This window comes from Trachemys scripta, chromosome 4, assembly GCF_013100865.1.
Source record: "Trachemys scripta elegans isolate TJP31775 chromosome 4, CAS_Tse_1.0, whole genome shotgun sequence".
In the NCBI taxonomy this organism is placed as follows: Eukaryota; Metazoa; Chordata; order Testudines; family Emydidae; genus Trachemys; species Trachemys scripta.
In genome coordinates this window covers 40,485,893-40,510,039 of record NC_048301.1, presented here as the reverse complement: position 1 = coordinate 40,510,039, position 24,147 = coordinate 40,485,893, and the positions used below count along the sequence as shown (strand labels likewise).

Below are 24,147 nucleotides of genomic sequence, written 5' to 3'. Positions count from 1 at the left end.
GGCTGTATCTGCACAGAAGGGCAATATCTGGAGGGTGTCAGACTGGAACTTCACCAGAATCATCATGCACAAAGCCAGTCTAACTCCAAACAGACGCACCACAGAGCAAATTCAGCAGCTACATTGAAGGGGAATGTTATTGAATAAAATCAAATAAATACTCATTTCGAATTACAAATAAATACCCTTTAAAACCCAACTGTGATCCTTGCTTATTCCTGCCAAGAGCTGAGCAGAGGCTGACCACTAATGTCATTGCTAAACCCTGAGGTGGGCCAGGGAGCTGCATTCCCTGATGTGTTAGGAGTTAGCAATGACTTCAGGAACTCACTAACTCCAGGCGGGTACATAAGGGAAAGGCTGATCCCATATTTTTCAGATTCAAAGTGTGTTGACCTGGGATTGTTAACAGTTTTACATTAACACAAGAGGCTGCAGCTCAATTTTCCCCACAGGTAAGAGAAACTTTTGTTGGTGACAGGAGTTTCACACATCCCCACTGTCAGGATGATCTGTATCCACCTCCCCAGCCACACCCGCTTTCCCTTTCCTATGGAGATCTTCTTATTGATTACCTCTGCAAGGCTCCAAAATAAAGGTTTCACGCGATTGGGTCTGGCACTTGTGACATAACTACACCACCGCAGGAGAGTTTGAGGATTTTTAAGTAAAAGGGTATTTCAGCTTCAGTTCATACAAGTGCAACAGAAAGAAACGCTGCCACCTGAATCTGCGCTCTGACAATTTACTGGCTGTAATGAGAAGTCCCAGCCTGATGCCTTCACAGAGCAGGCTTCCTGCAATTTAGAGCGAGAGGAGTTGCCTTTGGACGACTGAGCAGCCACAGCTACCGTTTCCTGTGAGTAAGCTGGGAGGGAATGGGGGAAAACCTGTTCTTATCCACAGGAGAGCAGAGAGCCAGGTCTCTCACTTGGCCATAGGGCAGTGCCAATTAGGGGGTGCCAGTCCCGGCTGGCAGCCTGCTTTGGTCAGTGTTACCTGCCTGCTGTCTCTGCTCCCTCCACTCCTTCAGCTGGTGTAATAGATATGAAAGAAGAGAGTCTTGTTGCGCAGGAGGGAGTAAGAGTTGTCAAATTTGAGCAGGTAGATGCCCTCACCCGGGTAGTCATGGCTGCCTGCCTGCACATCCCGGTGACTGTCCCTTCGGTACACAGGCATGATCTCCCCATAGCGGTTTCGTAGATAGCTTTTAGAGCCCCTCTCCACATCTCCAACGGGGGTGAGTCCTGAGTGGAAGAGAGGAGACAAGCAGAATCAGACAAACCAACAGAGGGGAAATGATCAGTAAGGCATGGTTACATGACAAGGACATGAGATATAGCGAATGAAGACTGGCTGAGACACCCACCCTGTCCAATGCACAACCCAAAGTCTCTCTACATAGGACGCCTGCTTTGAGAGGGGGCACCCTTTGGGACTGATGCACTGGGGAATAGTTTGAATTCCCCCCACCACTTCCCTCCTTGTCCTCTTCACCCAGTAGACACCTTTAAACAGCAGGGTCTCCTCAAAGTGGCCCAATGCCAGAGAGAAATTGATTGTGGGTGGAGGAATGCAATGGAGAGTTTCGCCTCTGGTCTTGGTGGTCTCTCGGTCTTCCCTTCTACTTCTCCAAGAGGATTCCTCAGTGGAGCTTAATTTCAGTCATTATTGGTCCTGAGATGGGACCTGCATTGGTCTTGAGACTCCCTGCACCTTCTAGGCTACAGATACGCCAAAGACGTGTAGCATGCCCTCTGGGTGCAATCAGCAAGAGCTACTGATACAGTGAGAAAAACACTACTCTCCAACCCAGAAACTGCATCAGCATTGCAATCTGTTAGGCTGATGATCAAAGAGTTAAGTCAGAGTCTCATACTGTACTCTGATCCGGTTACAGGTTAGAAACTGATCAAGGGATAGAAAACAGAGTGGGAGCAAGTGATCAATGTTCAATATGCAAGGATATGCTGTGTGTTATTGGTGGAGCATACCCCTGAGGTGGGGGAGAAGAGCAGCCATTAGGAAGGGTCTTCTCATCATTAGCTTGGGACTCCAAAAGGGTTGCAGTCAACATGTAGATTGACTAGCCAAAGTGGTGAGGAATTACAGCACCTGATTTGGAGGTACTTGGGTACCATGGTGATGAACACAACATTAATTTCTCTTGTAAAGTTTTGCACTGACCTTCGATCTCATCTTCTTCCTCTTCATCTTCCTCATCACTTGATTCACTGACTTGAACAGTAATGGCAGTACTGGTGACAGGAGTCCAGTCAAAATAGACCCCAAAGCCAATGTCATAATCATCCGTAGCAAACTCCCAGCAAACACGCTTCCCATTTGGGTGTGTTGGCACCCGGACTGTCACTACTTCACCCCGTTTCACCACCATCTGAGCATTCTTCTCCTTTCCCATTTTGGCTTTGAATTCCCTTATCTTGCAAGTGGTCCAAGTGGAGGCTGGAGCCAGAGGAGGAGGCTGAGCTGAAAAATACAAGACAAGCCACTCATCACTGGTCAGAAGGCAAAGAGAGAGTTCTGCTAACAAGAGTTCTGCTATTCCTGATACAGCTCTTGAACTCAAATCTTTACCTTCCATCTCCTCTCAAGGCAAGGACAGGTGCCTTCCACTAGCACTGCCCTCAGAACTGGACATACTACTCTCTTGGTTTTCCCTTCCAACCTTCTTCCCTCCCTCCAGAGCTTGCAAAGCCATTCTCTGAATTAGCTTGTTATCTAGAGGTACAGAGTCAGACTGCCAAAGTTAGGTACAGGCCTAACTAAAAATTCTGTCCCATCAAGTGCATTGCACAGTACTCCAGCACCTCAGCTCCACCTGTGACTTAACACTGCTGCTTCCATACAGACACCCAACAGTGGCAGGTAGAGTTACTGGACAGCACAGCATGATGACAGCCTAAGAAACCAGATAGAAACCAACTAGCATCATGCATGCATGCAGAAACTGCCTTCTCAGCTGACCCAAAGCCTACGTAATTCAGTCCAAAATTCATAAAAATGGAGGAGTGGGAGGGGCTCACATGGCTTATTCTTCACACCCAGAGGCATAACCTCTCCCATGACCCATGGGGCTTGTCTACAAGCTCTCAGAATTTCCCACTGATTTAGCTCCACCAGTGGAAGTTCCAATGTAGAGAAGGTACTAGCATTTTCCCCACCATGTACAAACTTGCTCTGAACAGTGTTATAAACTATGACACCTCATTGAAACTAAAGGTTCCACCCTTGCTACCACTGATGGGAAATTCTAAGCAAACCTCTGTAGACCACCCTGAAGGAGTAACTCCACATGCATCCAAATACCAACCATGGAACACAGCACACATTAAATAAGAGCAGAATAGTGAGGGAGGATAAACAGATGAGGCTAGGTCAGGTGGATACTAGCTTGGACTTATGATGGCAAGAGACATCTTGAATCCTGAAAGGGCAGCAGAGAGAAGAGATCACAGCAACAGTCCTGACCCTATCACTAGTCCCCTTTCTATTTCAAAGGTTTCCACAAACATCAAGTATCCCTCAAACATCTTGGGTAGTCAGCCATTGCCCAATTTATTTTAAACTCTATTCTCTTCCAAGCTAGGATCTATTACCAATCTCACAGGTCCTTTGTCTGTAGCCCTTTCTCCTGGTCAGTCTTCGGGGGTGGGCAGGGGGGAGGGAGAAAGAGAGAGCGCGAGCGAATGCAGTATCTGGCACTAACATGCCCTCCTCCACTCTGTCTGTTCCTAGATTTCTCTATGGCCTTTTTGATAGCTCACCCACCAATTCACCTGCCCCAACATGCAGCAGGATCCAGTCTGTTCTAGCTGCAGATACATGATTCCCATTAAATGCTGTACTGAGTAACACTCAGGCATTGACAGGAGAAAGGACCTCACTAAGTTTCTTGCTCTCCGCTTCCCACTCACAAATCTTCTCACCCCTGTGTCTGTGAGCTAAGATTTATAAGGGGAGGAGAGTTGGTTTTTAAACTGCTTTACTTAGGGCTTGTCTTCACTACCAGGGTAAGTAGACCTAAGTTACGCTACTATGCTACGACATAGTTTAGGTTGACTTACCATGGTGTCTTCACTGTGCTGCGTTGATGGTACCTTACTCTTTTCAGGGAGCTGGAGTACTGGGGTCGACCAGAGTGCTCTGCCCTCAATTTAGCGGGTCTTCACTAGACCCGCTAAATCAATCCCTGCTGCATCTAATTCAGATCTCTCCATGGTGAAGACCAGCCCTTAGAAATGTTTCAGCAGGTGCACACTCTAAAGAGATGGGAGTTGAGGAGGGGGTATGCGACCCACGTGGCAGGTTAGGGACTCAATGGCAATTAGAGTGCCGAGCACTGGAAAAGGTATACAATACTAAGTGATGTGACGTGTCCAAAAGCTACTTAAAGCAGTGACTTATCCAGGGCCACAGAGCAAATCAATGGCAAATCTGGGAGTATCACACTAGCCACCAGACCACTCCCAGTGATACAGAGCTGGTAACGTCTAGTAGACTGCCTCTGCCCACCCTATTGAAGGAGAGCATCAACAGTTCCAATCCTGCTGCCACAGGAGATCTGTGTATACAAGGCATCATTCCTACCTAAGGGAACGACTACCATCACAGTCCTCACCTTTTCTCTGTTCACCAAGGAGGTCCGCAGTCTCCAGCTCTGCAGAGAGGACATCCACTGCACCTGTGTGTTCCGACTGTATCATGACTATATCCCCTGGTCCTTGTGGGGCACGGTACTTAGTCATCCGCACTACGGCCTCCTGTGGAGGGCACATAAGAAAGTTCCTCAGTGGCTCTGGGAGCCTCCAGTTGGATTTTAAATGGTTTGTCAGGGATGGAGGGAGAAGAAGGAGCCATTTCCATGAACTCACATCAATTTCCCACATCACAATTCACATCAAATTGGGTTTCTGCTACAAGTATAAAATATTTACTAAATAATTGGCTGGCTCAGAGGACAGTTTCTGTGCATGGTCTTCTCTGCCTCCAACATTGTGAAACTCTTGAGTCAAATGCTGCACTGTGCTTGTGTCCTCTGGTCTCCCAAGGAAGCATCATCTCCATAGACAGATAAGTCTAGCTATTTGCACTGCCTCAGAGTTTGGGGGCTATCATTGCTCTATTTGGTAAAAGGATGCCCTCTCTAGTGCTGAAGCTGCTCCAGTTATAGGAATCAGCCTCTTCAGTTTTCCCAGTGCTTAGACTGCAGTCACAATTAAACAGATGCCTGCTATGAACTTGTTAAAACTGTTGCCCAGATTAACACAGTACTGCCAATACCCATTCCTCACATAGGCAGATACAGAGTTTATGGTGCAAGAGTATTATTACACAACGTCTCTCCGAAGCTGTATTTGAAATTACCAGGCGCTGTTTGTTCCCTAAAAGAACTATAACATTGCTTCTTCACCACCATCACCCCCCAAAAAATCTACTATAGTAACTCCTTTATGCGAAACAATGTTAAGCTAATCCAATTTCCCCATAAGAATGGGGGGGGGGGGGGAGGTTAGGTTCCAGGGAATTTTTTTTCACCAGACAAAAGACATTATGTACATATACAGTATAAGTTTTAAACAATTTTAAACGAACAGCTTAATATTATACACAGCAATGAATGATTGTAAAGCTTGGTTGAGGTGAAGGAGTAAGAGGGTGGAATATTTCCCAGGGAATGCCTTTCTGCTAAATGAAGAACTAGCACTTGGCTGAGACCTCAAGGGTTAATACGCTGTTGTTAATGTAGCCTCACACTCTACAAGGCAGCATGGACTTAGGCAGGAGGGAGGAAACACAATAGATGCAGGGCAGTAGCTGCAAACACTTCCCTGCAAAAACTGAACATGATGATGAACCTATGCTGGAGCGCATTGCTCCCTCCTCCTGACAGCACATGCACAGCTGCACAGGTGCTGACTTTCCAAAGTGCTGGGGGGGAGCGTGCATCAGTGAGAGAGAGAGAGAGACCCTTTAAGTATGCTGACCCCACTTCAAGTACATTGCCCTTTTAAGCAGATCAGCCAGTTTAGACATGAAGCAACAGCTTCCTGCAAGCTCCCCGCCTCACCCTTCTGTCTCCAAGCCCTGTGACTGTCCCCTCCTTCACTTTGTGGAGAGGGGGTATGGAGCGGGGTGGGCAGGAACAGAGGGAAATCATGACAAACACCCCTCTCCCCACCTTCCCCAGCAAGCAGGAAGCTCCCAGGAGCAGCTCCAAGGCAGAGGGCAGGTCAGGAGCAGCACTGCAGTGGGGGGAGGGCCACCTGAACTGCCGCTGGGCAGCTGCCGAGCCACATACCTTACAGGAAATTTACGGGAGCTGATGGGGGGGCTGCCGACCCCCCTGGTTCTAATCCCCATGAGGAGGGGCTCCTCTTCCAGAGAGTCCGTCAAGCAGTCGACAAAGCAGGCACAGCTGCCAAACGACTTATAAGGAAACATTGCGCAACTTTAAACAAGCATGTTCCCTAATTGGTCAGTAACGTAACAACGAAACAACGTTAACCAGGACAACGTTAAGTGAGGAATTACTGTTGTAACCCCTTTTGGGGTTTAGAGAGCATGGCCCCTTTAAGTCTTTTTCTGGGGAGTCTTGGAATTTCAGGGTCTTGGGATGCTCCTTCCCCAAGCCCTGTTGATGTTTCCCTGAAGCTTTCTAACTGTTTGCTGCAATCTCTGAAATACCCTTGCATGATCTGTCTTGTTTTGGCAGTCCAAGGCATAGTGACCATCTCTTCCACAGTTGTAACAGAACCCTTCTCGCCGGCTATCACCCCTCCTGAGGATGGCACAGTACGTCCCGGAGCTTTCATCATGGCCACTTCTCGGGTTAAATCTCTCAGTGCTGCTGCCACTGACGGGGCCTCTTCCATCTCTCCAAGCACTGTGGTGGTGTGACTCTCTGCCTTTTTCGGCTGCACCACTGCGTTCACTTGCAACAATCTATCTTCCTCTTCACGTATCTCTCGAATGAGCTTGTGGAATGGGAGTGGGTTTTGGGCCCGCTCCCTCAACTGCAGTTGCCACATCATCAACTCATCTTGTCGGGTGCCCTGAAGGATTTGATCTAACCTAGCAGAATCAATGCGCTTGGTGGGGATGCCCTCCTTTCGCACTACCTGCTGTAGCAAATCCTCTAGTCTCCTGATGAAATTCGACAATCATTCGTGGGGCTCCTGATAGGTATGGCGGAAACGATAATACAGGTCTTCACTGCTATCAGTAGCACCGTAGACACACTCAAGAGCGGTTAAATAGTCTTGCACTGTGGCAGCTGGTTGTGAGTCTTTCAGGGCTCGGATAATTCGCATGGCAGGTCCCCTCAGACTCTCAAGCACATGTTTCTGCTTCTCAGCATCAGAGCATTCCCACTCTTGGACAAGTGGCACCCCCGAGAAAGAACGTAACCGCTTGTATGGAGCACTTTCATATGCCGGCTTCAATGCATCTTTGAGAGCGTTTCCCAGCTCTTTGGCCCATCCCACCAGGCTGGGTGTTGCAGGTGTTGGAGCCCCTCCCAATGCCAAAATTAATTCTTCTCTTGTCTGCTTCTCATCCACCATCAGAGCTTGCAATTTCTGCGCTCAAGAATACACTAGGAGGGGACTTCTCTGCCCCCAGAATTGTCCAGGGGATACCTTCTACTTGCACCTCTTTGGGCACTTTATCAAGATCTGCTTCCTTGGAGTGAGTACATAATGCTACCATGTCCTTCACTTTGCGGTTATAAATACGGGTGTGGATCTTTACCCTCCCCAGTATTTCAGGAGGGGAGAAACTGAGATGAAAGTTTCTTTGCTCTGAGAAGGAGAGCCCAGGGTGCACAACGTACGTGTGTGCACTGCAAAGTCCCCGTACGGGCCACCAAGTGTAACTTTAGCGCCCTTGTGGCCAAGATGGAGTCTGCTCTGCAGAGGAGAAAACGCACGCAGGAATGCAGCAGGAAAAATCCCTTCCACCTCAGGGGCACCTGTTCCAAACCCCCCAGAGTGAAAACACCCACCCACAGGAAAAGTACAATGGATATAAGAAAAGGGAAATATTTATTTACAGAGGGATGAGAGGAGAAAAAACAACAAGGGGAAATATAAGGGGAGCAGTAAAACAGGGTTGCATCCAAACCAAGGCCCCACAGGCCCAGTGGTAGCACAGTCTGGAAGGGCGGACACCGAGCAATGTGTCTGCACACAGAGTTCAGGAGTCCTGAGCTAAGTTCCAGTGCAGTGGTGAGCCTTGGGTGCTTCTGATCGTCTTCGGCCTCAGTGAACTTCCCCCCCAACAAACCCCTTCGGTGCTCTCTTCTGCCACTCTCTGCAAAGCCACACACAGCAACCACCTCCCCACTTAACTATCTAGCAACCTCCCTCCTTGTTCCCAATGCACAAGTCACAAGCCCCAGTACCTACAGCCCCATGCAGCTCTGGGCATCCCTGATACTGGGTCCAGCTCCTGCCTGTCCTTCTCAGGCGATTCCTCCCTGGCACAGTGCTCTTCCTGACTCCTGTCCTGGGGTGTCCCTGATCGGCCACCCTGTCCTTCCCAGGCTTCAGGCAGGTTCTCTGCTGCTTCATTTTGTGAGGGCCTGGGGGCTGCTGCCTCTCTCTCCCTCTGAGCTTCAGAGCCACCCCCTGGAGTTTCCCTCCTTTTTTCTCACTCTCCCCCTCCCCCCTATGAAAAAGATTTAAAGGGGCCATGCTCTCTAAACCCCAAAAGGGGTTACACTGTATATTAGTTTATTTAAAATTAACAGGAACTCCCTGAAGCACTAGACAAAAGCCAGTACCTGAGAATAGTCTTGAAGCCTTAGGAATGGTGGAAACTGAAAGAGAGCAGGGACTGGTCCAATACATCGGAGGAGAGAAACACATTCGGAGTTTTAAAGGTTAGATTGTCACTCCTAACTCCCCCATTGTACAGAAACAGCCATAACTAAATGCTCAGAGCCCCGGTTCCCCACGTGCAGGCTCAGCAGCAGATGGGAAGAAGCACTGCAGCACCTCGGTCTCGCCTTTCAGAAATAAAAGTGGCAAGCCACCTACCTCCCTGGGGGGCTGGATCTGGTCTGCCAGCTTCTCTCCTTGTCCGGCCACATCCTGGTCCTCTGACGTACCATCACCTTTTCTAGAATCCTCTGCGGCATGCACATTCTCAGGTGATCCAATCTGCGGCCTCTCGGAGAAAGATAGCACATCAATTCAAGATGCTTGAAGAGCATGAGACACTGAGCCAGGTGAGCCAAGGACAGGTGATGATCCACCCCACTCAGGGGCTTGAACGCAAACAAAGGGAACTGGGCTTCCTAGAGCCAGCATTCACTGCATTAAAGCAAGAAGCTCTCTCTCAACCAAGTTCCACCCTCAGCCCCAGACAGCTGTCCTCTTTAGCTCATCCAAGCCAGAGTGAGCAACTCTGCTGAGCTCACTCCCCATTTATAGTCCCTTAGGTAGCAGTAATTCACTCCAGTTGAGCCCAGCCACACTTCCTTCATAGAAGGGCTACTTTGCTAACATTGCACTGATGACAGGGATCAGTGGTAGCATCTCAGAGAGAAGTAACTCTCTCCCTGCTAGTCACCAATGGTAGAAAATTTTCAGTTTTAGGAATACGAGGTGCTTGGAGTAATGTTGGGACAGATTGTTCCAAGCTACGTTGGAAGTGTCTAATAAAAACAGAATAGTTCCAATGCTTTCTGTACTGTTTCTGTAAATAAAGAGGAGGCTGGAAAAAGACAGACGTGACTGTCGTTTCTGTAACTGAACTCCCTTGAGGATGCGACCTTAGACCCTAAAACAGGAAGAACCAAAAACTAACTAAATTCTCTTAAACTCATTTTTGCTGGTAGAAAGGGCATGTCCCACCACCAGTTTCCATTAAAAGAGTGGTTCAAATGAGCTGATTGTCAGGATACAGAGATAACCCCACTAGGTGGCTGAGCAAAAGAAAGTTAAAAAAAAAAAAAAAAAGAGACCTTTTAAATAGGTTTTTGTTACAAAACTTCATAGAATATCAGGGTTGGAAGGGACCTCAGGAGGTCATCTAGTCCAACCCCCTGCTCAAAACAGTACTAATTCCCAACTATATCATTCCAGCCAGGGCTTTGTCAAGCTGACCTTAAAAACCTCTAAGGAAGGAGATTCCACCACCTTCCTAAGTAACCCATTCCAGAATTCAGTTAACTGTTTATAGCCATCCTTTTAGAAGCCTGAATCAAACACCTGAATTTATGTACCAACATCTTCCACTACGTTTTCTTTTCAGATCAATAGGTGGGTGGCACAGACCAACCTGGGGCTCAATCTCACTCTAGCACACATGCATGCTACATAACCTGGTAGGTGGGTCCAACAGGTCAGGGTCACAGTGTTCCCCCCAAGGTGCTGGCAAAAAAAAAAAACGGCACTGAATCTTTTGGATTTTGTGGAGAGGGTGAAAAAGAGTTGCAGAAAATTTGTAAGCAGATTTAACAGAAGAGAGTAAGTCGTCTCCCCCTTCAAGCCTCTTTCATATTACCCACCACCCTCTTCCCTTCAAAAAAACCCTCAGACCTTAAACAGATTTATCAGGAAACATTCACATGGATTTAAAATTTAGGTTGGCATTTTACTTAATGCCCAACTAGTTTCTTTGAAGAAAATTAAATTCCATGATTACCTAGAGTATATGATAAAATCAGATTGAAGCAAAAGCCAGCAACTGGGCTGTTGTACAGTCTCTCTGGATGAAATTGTAATTATGAAGGCAGCAGGAATCTCAGTCTCTCCTGTGCTGCAGATTTCATTAGCATCAAAGCCAGGATTACCTCAAGTTGTGGTTTTTGTGAGGGATTTTTAAAAGGAGGACACTAAACTGGTGAGACCCAAATTTTGACCTATTTAACTCATCTGTTTCTGAAAGTTTGTGTGTGTGTGTGTGTGTGTGTGTGTGTGTGTGTGTGTGTGTGTGTTGGCGGGGGGGGGAGAAGGGAGAGGGGTTTTGGGGGATAGAAAAGAGAAGGTTAAGATAAAGCTTTCAACAGTTTTAGAGAAAAGCTGAATGTGTGCAACTCTAATGTTAATAAACACCACAACAAAAGCCAGGATGCATGCAGACAAATGCCCACTGGCAATCCTCCAATAATAAACCAAACAACTGATATTCAGAGTATAAAAGTTACTGAAAAAGCAGCAGCAAAAAAAGCAGGTTTTCGGTCCAACTTCCTTGGGGATTAGATACAGTGAGAAATTTTTTAATTATTAAAAATATCCTTCAGCCAGAGCTCAGACAATTTCCTGTTGAAAGCTAGTTAGCTCTGTGATCCAAATAACCTGAGGTGAGTGATGGGTTATATTTTACTATTTTATAAGCATTAAAATAACCCCAAGTCAAGAGGAATAGCTCTTCCAATATCGTCTACAGTGTACAGAACCTGAAAACAGAAAGTTGAGGTCTCCAATGCCCTGGAGAGGAACAGCTGCCAGACACCGCTGATTCAGAAGGAGGTGGGGAAGAGACAGATTATCCTCCATTTCCCTGATGCTGAGGAACATTTAATGTGGGTCATCACACAAAGATCTTTTCCTACCTGCACTGTGAGGCCTCGGACACTGATGAGGCGACTGTCTGGGATGCAGATTCTGGTTTTGGGGCTGAATCTTCATTCTCTAGCAATGGGTGGAAGATGGAGAGAAGATGAAACAGCTTTTAACCTTTGAGAATGTGCAGACAATAAAGCAAAACTCTAGCTATCCAGAGTCACCGAGGTCATGCAGCCTTGGAGCCTAAAGCTGGACCTGGCAACCTTCTGTGCCGTATGCTATCCCTCCCCCACAGCAGACAGAAAGGGTTTTTAATGCTTTCAATGGCCCTCAGTGGAGTGTTTGGGAAAAAGATAACATTGATCCCTATGTCCTGTGTCAGAAACTATAAAAACAAATTTCTGTTCAGATGTAGGCTCCAGGTTTCCCCCTAGTCTCCAGAACCCGGGGCAAGCTCTATCCCCACATGATTCCAGTGCATGCTCTACAGTCTTGCTGTCTGCTTCCCTTACCCATAGAAGATCATTAATTGGGCACTGACAGGCTCCCAATTACACAGATTTTTAAAGTTGCGCATTACAGTAGGAATTCTCTTTTACTTGTTTTTCATAGAGGGAATTTGGTGCTAGTGAAAGACAGCAGATTAATAGCCCCATACATTAAAGGCCTCTGATCCACAGAACAGGAACAGTCCAGGCAGCATTCTCCATCGCCAATGTTCTGTAATCTGATCTAGAGAGACTGCTTTTAAAGACGAGAACAGACTCTAGTCTAAGGCCCATTCCTCTCTTCTGCCAAGAACAAACAAGGGGACCAATTAGTACCAGGGTTGTGAGGTATCTGTTTTGTTGCTTTTAAAGCAAAGCATTTTTCCACCAAGAAATGGATTGAAACCCACTGTCCCAAGCTTATAATGTTTTGTTTGGGTATAGGATCCAAACAACTATTCATCCTTATTCTTATTAATTATCTGTTCTCTGAACATTTAGAAAAAAGAGCATGATGTTAAGAACCTTTTATTGGAAGATGCACTCATTAAAGTACATTATATTTGGGACCTGAATAGGCCTCTAAAAATCTGAGGAGTGACATGACTTGTGTAATGTAGAAATAATTCTATTCACTCAAACTTTATAAATAGAGCAATAGACCAGGTTGATTTTATAATTTATTGCTCATGCATTCCTATTCTGGCCCCCTAAGATTCTCCAAGGGAGAGTACCTAAAAGGAACTTCCTTGCCTACAAAGGCTGTATGAACAGCCTAGATCTCAATCTCTGGAAACAATACTTCATGCCTCTCCCCCTGCAACAGATTAGAGGGAACCTAGCAGATCTTTTATATCTGTCATTCTCATGATTCGAACATCTCTTCTACCCGGTAACCAATGTGAGAACATTTTACTGCCAAGGACTAGAGAAAATATGGCCTGAAAAAGCAACAGCCAGCAAGACTGCATGTCATATGACTATTTGGCAGTGACGGATAAGCTACATCAGGCAAGCCCCAGGCTACTAAGTCTGGTTGTGGGGAGAAATGTTTCATCTGGTGACCTGACACAGGATTACAAAATGCTTCCCACAATCATGAACTAAAGAGATAAAGAAGTTTTTAGAAGGGGACATTAAAGGAGAAGTAGACGAGGAAGAGTGCTAGACTGGGGAGAATAGGGACGTTCCAGAGAACTAGAGGGAGATCAGATATTACTGGGTTTAGAAACTGTAGTAAACACCTTATGCAGAAATGCCTATAACAAAATAAAGCGAGACAAGGTGGGTGAGGTAATATATTTTATTGGACCCACTTCTCTTGTTGAAAGAAACAAGCTTTTGAGCTTACACAGAGCTCTTCTGAAGGTCTAAAGAAGAACTCTGTGTAAGCTCAAAATCTTGTCTCTTTCCCCAATAAAAGTCAGTCCAATAAAAGATAGGACCTCACCCATCTTGTCTCTCATATATCCTGGGACCACCATGGCTAAAACACCATTGCATATAACAAAATAAAGAAGTTGAGACCAAGACAGCAGAGAGGAAGGTGGCAGTGGAAAGAGAATGTTTCTCTCACACACATATAGTAATAAACCATCCACTCGACAGTCAGAGAGAAAATAAACGTCCCAAAGTTTGCTCTCAAGGATGCCATAGACATTCTCTGCATGTGCTTCAAAGGAGAAATAAATTCTAGACTCACAGGCCCTTCAAACTGAGGCCCAGCATCCTACCCTCTTGAGGTGATACATGGGATGTGGTCAGCAGCTCTTACCACACTCAACTCCATAGTTGGTTAGGTACCACAATGGCAGGTGCCTTCGATTTCACATCAGGTATTAAACATTTTGCATGTCTACAGTGCATTGTAGATGATACCACTGTGCTAAGCAAACATTTAATAAATCTCATAAGCCCAGGGGGAAAGGTCAGTATTACTAGCCACATTTTACAGATGAAAAAAATGAGGCAAAGAGAGGGGAACTGGCTTGCTCAGGTTACGCAGTAAATCAGTGGCAAAAATGTAATTAGAATCTAGGAATCTCAAGTCTTAACCCTACACTAAACAATGCTGCTTTTTTAAAAGCAAACAAAAAACAAACAAACTTAATTGGTTCCCTGTAATGAGCTGTATTGCTTTGTTAGTCTAAAGATTGCAGTGGAGTCTTTACTGGTGCCTGGAGACCAAAGTGCTAGGAACTTAAGCAAATCAAAGTTATTATTATCTCTCTTACATGAGGCAATGCTTACACCATAGTACATTTCTCTAAATATAAAGCAGTTGGTACACTAGGGAACAGAGAAACAACCCAGTACCCTGAGGGATAGAGGCTGTTGGAAACAAACTACTGATAAACAACTGTATCAATCAAGAGGCAAGTTAGGCATGGTCTATGCTTAACAGTTATGTCAGGATTGGTACATCAGTGAGGGGTGTGGAAAAAACCCAACACATATGGGTTTGGAACCCAACAAAAACCCACAGCGTAGTTTCAGCTATGATGGAAAAGGGCTTCTGTCGACATAGACAATATCGTTCGGGGAGGTGTGTTCCTACACTGACAGAAAGACTCCTTCCATGGGCTGTGTCTATACTAGTGGGCTATGTCAGCATAGGATCTGTAGTGTAGACATATCCTAGGGGGCTGTGCTGACATAGCTATACCATCACAGGCTAGGCTACGCAGTGTAGACATACCTAGACCTCAGAAGAGGTCAGAAGCAGCTTTGTTAACTTCTTCCCAAGGCCTCAGCCAACCCGGTTCTAAAGATGGGTACTGAAAACAGTGTGCTAGAAAGCTGGAAGTAGCAGCTGCAGAAAGCTCCGATTTTGCAGCAATAACATAACTAGAGTGAAAGCAGACTACCTTGTTACTAGCTGTATCGCTCCTAAATCCCCTTCGGAAGCTCCCACTCCCAGCCCACCCTCCCTATGACTGCTCCTTGCGGTGTAACAGGCACTGTACTTCCTTGGCTGCCTGGCAAGCACTGCAGATACCACCCTGGGAGAGGGGAGAGCAGGCGAGATGGAGGGAGGGAAGGAACACCGTCAACCCGCGGTGCTCTCGCAGGGAGGCGCTGCTGGGCTGCCACACCCCGTGCACACGAGTCCCAGCTTCACAGCGAAGGCTACAAACCCACAGCTCCGCTTGTCCCTCAGCCGCGGCCTGCAGCACTGCCCCACAGCAGCTCCTCCAGCCCCCAGCCCCTGAGCGCAGCGGCCAATAGACCCGAGGGACCGGAGCGGGGAGCAGGAAGAGCCCGCGCCCCGGGGTCCAAGTGCGGGAGACGCGTCCCGGGGCCCCCCAGTACCTGGAGTCTCCGAAGGCGGAACAGGAGGTGAGCGGCGGCCCTGCGCGTCCCCCTCGGACACGGAGCAGCGGCGGCCTCCCGGCTCCCCAGCCGCGGGGGGCTCGAAGCAGGAGCCGGCGGCAGCCACCAGCACCTCCGACATGGGCGGCCGGCAAGGGGGGCCGAGGCGGCGGGAAGATCCGAAGCTGTCAGCAGCGGCCAGAGGCGGAAACGGCGCCGGCGGAAAGAGCCGAGCCTGGGGCGGAAAGAGCCGAGGGCAGACCGCCTGGGCGTCGCGCGCCTATCGCCCCCCGGCCCGGGCCTTCCCTAGAACACTTCCACGGCGCATGCCCAGCGGCGGAGCGGGCTGCTCGGCACGGCGGCGCTTTACTAACACGGCGGCCCAGCCTGGCGGGGAAGGAAATAGCTGCCAGACGCCCGGAAGTGGAGGTCTCCATGGAGACTGTTCCGACGCGTTGCTATGGCTCTATGGCGGGGCGTAGCCGCCCAAGATGGAGCAGATCCCGGAGGAGGAGAGGTCCGGGGGGCCAGGGCCTGAAACCGGATCGGAGACCGGGCCTCAGCCGGAGTCCGGGTCCGAGCAGGGGCCCGAAGAATCCGAGTCCCAGCCTGGCCCGGCCTGCCTCGCCTGGAGCCACCTGGAGGTGGCTGAGTGGGTTCGGCAGCTGGGCTTCCCTCAGTACGAGGTGAGGGGCAGGGGCAAGGAGGGCGGGGCCGGGAGCTAGCGGGGCGCTGCGCGGCCAGCTCGGGGCTCGGAGAGGGGCGAGCTCGGACTGTTACTAACCCCACTCGCGGTGCCATCGCTTGGCGCTACCGGGCTGCGCAACCGCGGGCCCTCGCTGGAGAGAAATTCCCGCTTCCCTTGCTCGGCCTGGCAGCGCCCCTGAAGCTGGTATCAAGAGCACCCAGGATCTCTGCGTTCTTGGGAAACTCAGGGCAAGTTTCCAGCCCTGGTGGTGACGGAGAAGAGCTGGGAAGAGTAAACCCAGCGTCCCCCAAAGGCTCAGAACCCAGAAGGGGGGGGGAGCCATTATTTTTAAAGATCTCATTGCTTTTACGCCAGTCTCGTGATTGGGCAGCGGGGAGGCTGACAAATGTTGGTTTTTGAATGCTTGGGGTTGGCAGTACTGCTCACTGCTGTCTAGTGTTTCCATCTGATTTTCCTGCCAGGAGTGCTTTACAACTAACTGCATCACTGGCCGCAAACTCATCCACGTTAACTGCTCAAACCTGCCACAGATGGGCATAACGGACTTTGACCACATGAAGGTGAGTGCCGCACACAGAGATGCCTTCCTCCATTAGGAGTGTAATTTCCCATCCCTTCTCCAAGTGTTCATGTTTGTTCTCTGCCTGCATCAAGATGTAACACTGCTCCAGCTCTGTTAATGATAATAGGAGGCTCTATATACTCATGCTCAATAGGACAACTAGAATCTGCCCAAGACCTGATGTTTGGATGGATGTGGTACACAGAATGCAACAATATTTTTCTCACAAGGACTGGGCACACTGTTTTGGCTGCAGTAAGAATCTTCCCGAAGCTTTATGTAAAACTCAAGATGAACCCTGACCCCAAACCTTTTATGAAGTTCAGAAAAGTTGTATTTTAAAAGAAAAATTATTTCCATGCCTTTATGCCCATCTGGTTTCCATCTAGGACCTGAGCCAGAAGGGCCACAAAGGAGAAAGAAAGCCTGCTGTGGCAGTACTTCCTGTATGTGCACAAGTAGGAAACAACAGAAATCTTGCCCAAACACTTGTTTGTTTGACAATTACAACCCAGCTTTGGAGACATAGTGATTCTTCACTGCATTGCACCAGTTTTGTGTGGTGTAATTCTTCTGAAGTCAATAGAAGTTCACTAGTGTAAAAGTGATATAAGAGTGGAAACGCAGGGTCAGGAAGTTTGGATCTGCACCTGCATTTCTGGGTGCTCAGTCAAACCTCCAGTGTTTTGCCCACCTATGTCCTACCACTTAATGAAGAGATGTGTATATGGGGGGAAATGATCTACAAAATTCCATTTTTTAAAATCAACAAACTAGTTTTCACTAATTAAAACTGTAAAAAAATCCCCATCTAAAGGATCCCAAAATCAGCTAATAAGGAAGGACCAGAAGGAACTTTTACTTGCTGCATTGGGGATGGACAGAGGCTTCACCTTATGCAGCCTCACATGAAATGTTCCATGGTTCAAGGTAGGGTCCATATAGCTCCCAAATGGTCAGAGCCTTTCTAGAGGGTTCTGAGCTTATATGAAGTGCATAGGCATGGCCCAACGGTAGGAATGTGTACTGATAATACTCAAAAGAGAACTTTGAAAGCTTTGAATGGAAGGCATCAGAGAACTGCAAATTGATATTAAAGATTTTCAGCCTCCCTAATGAGATACTGTTTGTGACAAATACTATAGAAACTGACAGAAGCATGGAATATTCAAACACTACTGTATTAATGTTATATGTATCTTCATGGGCTTGCTAGTGATTGTATTCCTGGCTAAATGGGTCAGACAAGGAATGCTTCCTGCAGGAACTAAAATCTCTGGCCAGGGAGGAGATGAAATTAATTCTACTCCCCAATACTGGAACAAGTCTTTTGAAGTTTCACAGTCTCCTCACTGTGCCCTCCTCCCCCCAATAACACAGATTGGTTTGACCTGGTTCAGAAGGCCTAAAACAACAAAGGACTTGAAACTGTATAAAATATAAACTCTGGCCTAAAGAGAGGATCACTCACATGCTATCCAAGAATTGACAGGCATGTTGACTGTGTCCAAGAGAGACAGGCTCTGCTTGGACCTGAAGTGGAAGTGGAAGGTAGATGACTACTTGCTAAGCCAGGCATGCATATAAGCTGCTTGTTGTTGACTTTTTCTGAAACACTTTTTTTCTGAATAAATGGTACATTGTTTTATGAAAGCTGGCTGTTCACTGAATAACCCTGTCATTGCTGCTGAGAGAGCAGAACTGAACTGAAGAAAGACCGACTGAGATGATCACAATGAATTGCAGGAGTCTGCAGCCTAAGACCCCCATCTGGAGGGAGCAAATCATGGGATTTCACCCCAAGAAAGGTGATTCCTAAGACCTATGAGGAGCGCCTCTGAGGAGGCCACAAGGGGTCCAGATGTGCAGTTAACTCAGAAACTCTGATACTACTATCCCCATGTCACAACTTTGAAATAGGGTTGTGAGAGAGGGAAGAAGTTGCCCGGAGTCATGTAGCAAGTCTGAGGTATCCTGTCTCTATCTTGTACTTTAACCATCAGGCTCTTCTTTCCTCACTTTCAGTCCATGGCTGAGAAACTAGTATTGACTTAAATAATAACATTCAAGTGCTCCAGCAGGAGAAAAGCAGTAAAAAGTTAACCTGGTAAAACATTAGCTATAATTGAATGTGACTATGTTTTCTGTATGCCCAACCAAAATACATTACCTAAACCAGCAGAGCCTTTAACAAAATAAGTTTTTTTAAGACACACATAGAATCATAGGACTGGAAGGGACCTCAAGTGGTCATCTAGTCCAGTCCCCTGCACGCATGGCAGGACTAAGTATTATCTAGAGCATCCCTACAGGTGTTTGTCTAACCTGCTTTTAAAAATCCCCAATGATGGAGATTCCACAATCTCCCTGGGCAGTTTATTTCAGTGCTTAACTACCCTGACAGTAGGAAGTTTTTCCTAATGTCCAACCTAAACCCCTTGCTGTAATTTAAGATCACTGCTTCTTGTCCTAGCCTCAGAGGTTAAGGAGATTAATTTGTCTCCCTCCTCCTTGTAACAACCTTTTATGTATTTGAAAACTGTTATCATACTTTTCTAAGTCTTCTCTTCTCCTAACTAAACACAGCCAATAGGTCCCTCATAGGTCATGTTTTCTAGATCTTTAATCATTTTTGTTGCTCTTCTCTGGACTTTCTTCAGTTTGTCCACATCTTTCCTGAAATGTGGCACCCAGTACCGGACACAATACTCCAGCTGAGGCCTAATCGGTGCGGAGTAGAGCAGAAGAATTACTTCTTGTGGCTTTCTTATAACACTCCTGCTAATACAGCCCAGAATGATGTTTGCTTTTTTTGCAACAGTGTTACAATGTTGACTCATATTTAGCTTGTGATCCACTAGGACCCCCAGATCCCTTTCTGCAGTACTCCTTCCTAGGCACTCATTTCCGATTTTGTACGTGTGCAACTGATTGTTCCTTCCTAAGTGAATTACTTTGCATTTGTCCCTATTGAATTTAATCCTATTTATTTCAGACCGTTTCTCCAGTTTGTCCAGGTCATTATGAATTGTAATCCTATCCCCTAAAGTACTTGCAACCCCTCCCAGCTTGGTATCATCCGCAAACTATATAAGTGTACCCTCTATGCTATTATCTAAATCATTGATGAAGATATTGAATAGAACTGGACCCAGAACTGATCCTTGCAGGACCCCACTTTATATGCCCCTCTAGCTTGACTGTGAGCCACTGATAACTACTCTCTGGGAATGGTTTTCCAACCAGTTATGCACCCACCTTATTGCATCTCCATCTAGGTTGTACTTCCCTAGTTTGTTTATGAGAAGGTCATGTGAGACACTATCAAAAGCCTTACTTAAGTCAAGATATACCACATCTACCACTTCCCCCTATTCACAAGGGTTGTGAACTGTCAAAGAAGGCTATTAGGTTGGTTTGACATGATTTGTTCTTGACAATTCCATGCTGACTGTCATTTGTCACCTTATTATCTTCTCGGGGTTTGCAACTTGATTGCTAAATCACCCCATTCCCATTACTTACATAAAGCTGAGCTCCTAGCTGTCTTCCTTTTCAGGGGTCTTAACTGAGGTTTTTATATAATCAAGTGAATAGAAAACAGGACTGCGAGCTTGGATCTTGTGAGTTCTATCTAGCTCTGCCACTGATTCTGTGTAACCTTGAACAAGTTTCTTAACCCAGATTTTTCAAAAGTGGGTATTTAAACATAGACATTTAATTCCATATTGTTAGGCACATAAGTGACCTGGGTTCCATATATGCGCATTGTGAGCTGCAGCTGTTTAAATCATTCAGCACCTCTGAAAATCATGTAACTGATTTAGATGCCTAACTTTAAACACCCAAGTTTGAAAATTTGGGCAACAACCTCTCTTTACATCAGTTACCCACCTATAAAATGGGTAAAATCCTTTCCCAATCTCATAGTGAGGCTGTGGGGATTGTTTGAAAAGGACTTTAAATCCACTAGGCATGATTCTTATTCTTTGACTGCATGTGTACATTGCCTTCTTTGTCACATAAAAAGAGCTGGCTGGCTGCATCCTCATGAGCTAGAGGGTACTGAACTTCAAATGGGCCATAGGCTGCTTTTGCAGAGCCATAACAATTTTGTTTCATATCTTCATTATCCACGGTTGCCTCCATCACAGGGCATGAGCTGGAAATTCAAACAGTTTGCAGCTCACAAGCAACAAGAGATAAAATCTTTATGCACCATGGAAGGAATTTGAACATTGTGTTCTTTAGGCTATAAAGCACCAAGCATTTGGGCCAATCTTAACTCTTTGACTGGCTGAACAGTTCTAACCCTTTAGTTCTACAAAAAGAACAGGAGTACTTGTGGCACCTTAGAGACTAACAAATTTATTAGAGCAAAATGAACTTGGGGTAATATTTTTAAAAGCACCTACGTGAGTTAGGAACCTGTGTCCCACAGATAGAGAGTGGAATGCAGGCATTTTTGAGAACCCCACCCTGGGCCATTATCTTCCTGGTTTCCTTTGTTATTACTGAAGACACACAGATTCAGCTCTTAGCTATACTGTTACAAATTGAAAATCACTCCACTGAGTACAAAGGAGCGATGCTGGTATAGCCAAGAGCAGAATCTGACCCACGTAGGTTTTTCAATGAGTCTCCTCTCTGAACCTAACCCAATTTCTGATTGATGCTGCAGTGAGGCTATAATCCTGTGTATATGACACTGAGGGTACATCTACACTACAGCGGGGAGTCGATTTAAGATACGCAAATTCAGCTACGTGAATAGCGTAGCTGAATTCGACATATTGCAGCCGACTTACCCCGTTGTGAGGACGGCGGCAAAATCGACTTCTGCCGCTTTTTGTCGGCGGCGCTTACTCCCACCTCCGCTGGTGGAGTTAGAGCGCCGATTCGGGGATCGATTGTCACGTCCCGACGGGACGCGATAAATCGATCCCCGAGAGGTCGATTTCTACCTGCCGATTCAGGCAGGTAGTATAGACCAGACCTCAGACACCACAGCAAGCCTGTATGTAACCAAAACCCAGCTACTTGCTAGAAGTGATTATGAGAGCACCAGGTGAACTGTAGAACCTTACTGTTCAAGCCTTTTACAGTTTACAAGGAGTGGAAGGTTGGTGAAGTCCTGTTGAAGGGATTGCATTAGGGCTGGGGGTTTGCTGGAGTTTCTCCAGGTTGCTGCTGGTTTTGTTCTAGTTGTATTGTTATTTTAAATCATATCAAAGGTACCCAGAGTACCAGGTAGAAGACCCTAACACCCTCCCACTTGAAACTGCACGATGGGATGTGGTTTAGCAAATAGTAAAACTCATTAGAAACACGAAAGGTGAATTGATCAAGGTTTTAAAAGACAAGATTTATATTCTGAAAAGTGACTATATTAAAAATTATAGTCAGGCTCCTCCCACTGATGGTTCCAGATCCAGCTAGCTCAGGTTACAAGTCAGATAATTTTTCTAGTGAGCAGTGCCACTGCTGATCCATCTGGGCCTTTCTGCCTCTTGTATTCTCATCAGTAATAAAATTTCTGCAGACACAATTTAGCAGACAGTGTTGATGATACTGTAGTAGGCAGAGAAGAAAGAATCCCGCTCACTCACCCATAGCTGTGTTTGCTCTGCAAGCGCTAATAGTAGTAGAAAAAAAAAAAAATCTGTTTGGGGCAAAAAAGGCAGCAGCTCTGACTCTAACACACAGTAAATCCCTGGAGTAATCAGAATGTGCTGTTTTTACATAATCTTTTGTCTAATCATAACTGCACATTGGACTCATCTTGCCAGATCACTCTCCAGCTCCTACATTATGGAAAGGAAAACATTCTGAAAGGAGAAACGGCAGAAGTTCTTTTCTGTGCAGCTCTACACTACAGAGCTCTATCAATGTAGCCACCACACTAAGAATAGGCTCCCTTATGTTTCCTCTTGCATTTCAGGAGATTTCATGGCATGTGCGAGAGCTGCTGGGGATTGAGGAGCCTCTCTGGAGCAGAAGCATTGCCCTCCCTTACAGGGACAACCTGGGCTTGTTTCTAGAACACAAAGCCCCAACTGGTGCAAAAACTGATGCCCTCACCTTCTCTCAGTTTGTCCAAGAAGCAGGATTAGAGCCATATGCTACAATTCCACCTTTGTAAAAAGCCCAGACTGCTGTGAAAGCAGACACCCTCACCTTCTTTGTTCAAGAAGCTACAATTCCATTCTCTCCGGATTAAAGAAAGGCACATCGATACTGTGATTTGTTTAGTGCTGACAGTATGCTCAGCCATGCACAGTCCCTCCCTTGCCATTTAAACTTCTACTCCTAAAGAAGCCCCTCTGGGATATTGCCAGGTGCTGAACTCATTAGTTCAGTTACATTATCCTAAAGGTTCCCTTTTTCCCCATTGCAGGAGCTCTGTGAGGCTCTGTCATGTCTAAATACCTATCAACTGCTGCTACTTCACATGTTATCACCTAGACCACAGATAAATCTTAATCACCTTTCACTGACACCCGCTTTCCTCAAGCTCAGGTGATAGATTATACGGCTTTTCCCCAAACTCTAGTCTTTGCCATTACAGATCCAGCTGACCTCATTCAGTGCTCCCACACACAGAAATAAGTTTAAAGAGTTAAGTGATGTATATAATAATTTCCTTATGATATAGTGCCTTGTGTTGTAAAGGATCTCAAGATGCTCTACAAACTATATAATGCGGGAATCCCTTTCCTCATGGAGAGAAGTATCATGCAATCTTTTACATGGTTAGGATTTTGGTTTTACATCTCATCCTACACTTTTAGGTCTCATCAACACTTTCAGCAGCAAGGCAGCTCCTGGCACTATGATTAAGTGGTGGTTCAATCCTGACTGAAAGGAAAAAATGCTTCCTACCGAATCATCACTACCATTTTCTGCAGCAGCAGCAGCAGGGATTTCCTTGATCCCCAGTCCAAATAGCGAACAGGTACAATCCTCTTTAGTGTGTGAGATCTTATTAGTTCAAAACCCAATGTGGTGGGACTGCAGCCACTGTAAGGCTGCTCTCCTGCTTACCTGTCAAAAATGCTACAGAAAGTGAATGTGCCCAACACTCTGAATTGAGGTCTTAGGACAAAATGCCATTTTAATAAGTGAGCTTGGATTGAAATAAAGCAGTTATCTGGCACAGTGCTAACGTCCCAGGCAAGCAGGTTTAATAGAAAACCAAAACAAACAAAAGCATGCACTGATTAGAGTAACACTGCAGATTCCACTAAACATTTAAAGAGCAAGCAGCGCAAATTCCCACTTTTTCCTCATCTCGCTCTGGGACAGACAGTCATCACTGTTAGGTTCCAGGACTGTTCAGTAACAGCCATGCTTGTTGGCCCACCGACTCCAATACTTTGTTGAACAGTGACCCTTTCCAGAGAGAGGACTCAGAGCTACCACATGTAAAAGTGGGAGACCCCAAAGATTTTAGCAGTAGCCAACTCATGTTCTGTGAAGGTGTTACCAAGACCTATATGTGGCCACAAGATAGGCAAGACTGCAGATGGTGTGACAAAGCTC

At 46.4% G+C, this 24,147-nt stretch overlaps 2 protein-coding genes across 5 annotated transcripts; one reads left to right on the top strand and one right to left on the bottom strand.

Annotated features, from left to right (window-relative positions):
• Positions 1-649: 649 nt before the first annotated feature.
• TMED8 (transmembrane p24 trafficking protein family member 8) lies at positions 650-15,638 on the bottom strand. 4 transcript variants are annotated; one of them, XM_034768423.1, is made up of 6 exons: positions 15,335-15,638; positions 11,582-11,660; positions 9,060-9,189; positions 4,640-4,781; positions 2,188-2,487; positions 650-1,247 (listed from the first exon to the last, which is right to left on the bottom strand). In XM_034768423.1, the coding sequence occupies exons 1-6, from the start codon at positions 15,474-15,476 to the stop codon at positions 1,030-1,032; spliced, it is 1,011 nt and encodes a 336-aa protein (XP_034624314.1). In that variant the 5' UTR covers positions 15,477-15,638; the 3' UTR covers positions 650-1,029. The 4 variants fall into 4 exon arrangements, with proteins under 4 accessions (XP_034624314.1, XP_034624317.1, XP_034624316.1 ...); XM_034768426.1 differs by lacking the exon at positions 15,335-15,638 and having other exon boundaries at positions 9,060-9,191; positions 11,582-11,630; XM_034768425.1 differs by lacking the exons at positions 9,060-9,189; positions 15,335-15,638 and having other exon boundaries at positions 11,582-11,641.
• Positions 15,639-15,679: 41 nt separating this feature from the next.
• SAMD15 (sterile alpha motif domain containing 15) lies at positions 15,680-22,890 on the top strand. Its single transcript, XM_034768427.1, has 3 exons — positions 15,680-16,020; positions 16,505-16,603; positions 22,547-22,890. Exons 1-3 carry the CDS (start codon positions 15,826-15,828, stop codon positions 22,745-22,747), a joined length of 495 nt encoding a protein of 164 aa, XP_034624318.1. The 5' UTR covers positions 15,680-15,825; the 3' UTR covers positions 22,748-22,890.
• Positions 22,891-24,147: the final 1,257 nt, after the last annotated feature.

Bases quoted from the DNA above. Each gene is read 5' to 3' on its own strand.
- SAMD15 (XM_034768427.1), top strand. From the start codon at position 15,826: ATGGAGCAGATCCCGGAGGAGGAGAGGTCCGGGGGGCCAGGGCCTGAA. The intron at 16,021-16,504 runs GTGAGGGGCAGG...TTTTCCTGCCAG, and splicing joins TGGGCTTCCCTCAGTACGAG to GAGTGCTTTACAACTAACTG. The intron at 16,604-22,546 runs GTGAGTGCCGCA...CTTGCATTTCAG, and splicing joins CGGACTTTGACCACATGAAG to GAGATTTCATGGCATGTGCG.
- TMED8 (XM_034768423.1), bottom strand. From the start codon at position 15,476: ATGTCGGAGGTGCTGGTGGCTGCCGCCGGCTCCTGCTTCGAGCCCCCC. The intron at 2,488-4,639 runs GTGAGGACTGTG...TGTATTTTTCAG, and splicing joins CCTTGGTGAACAGAGAAAAG to CTCAGCCTCCTCCTCTGGCT. The intron at 1,248-2,187 runs GTCAGTGCAAAA...TCTTCCACTCAG, and splicing joins GGAAGAAGATGAGATCGAAG to GACTCACCCCCGTTGGAGAT.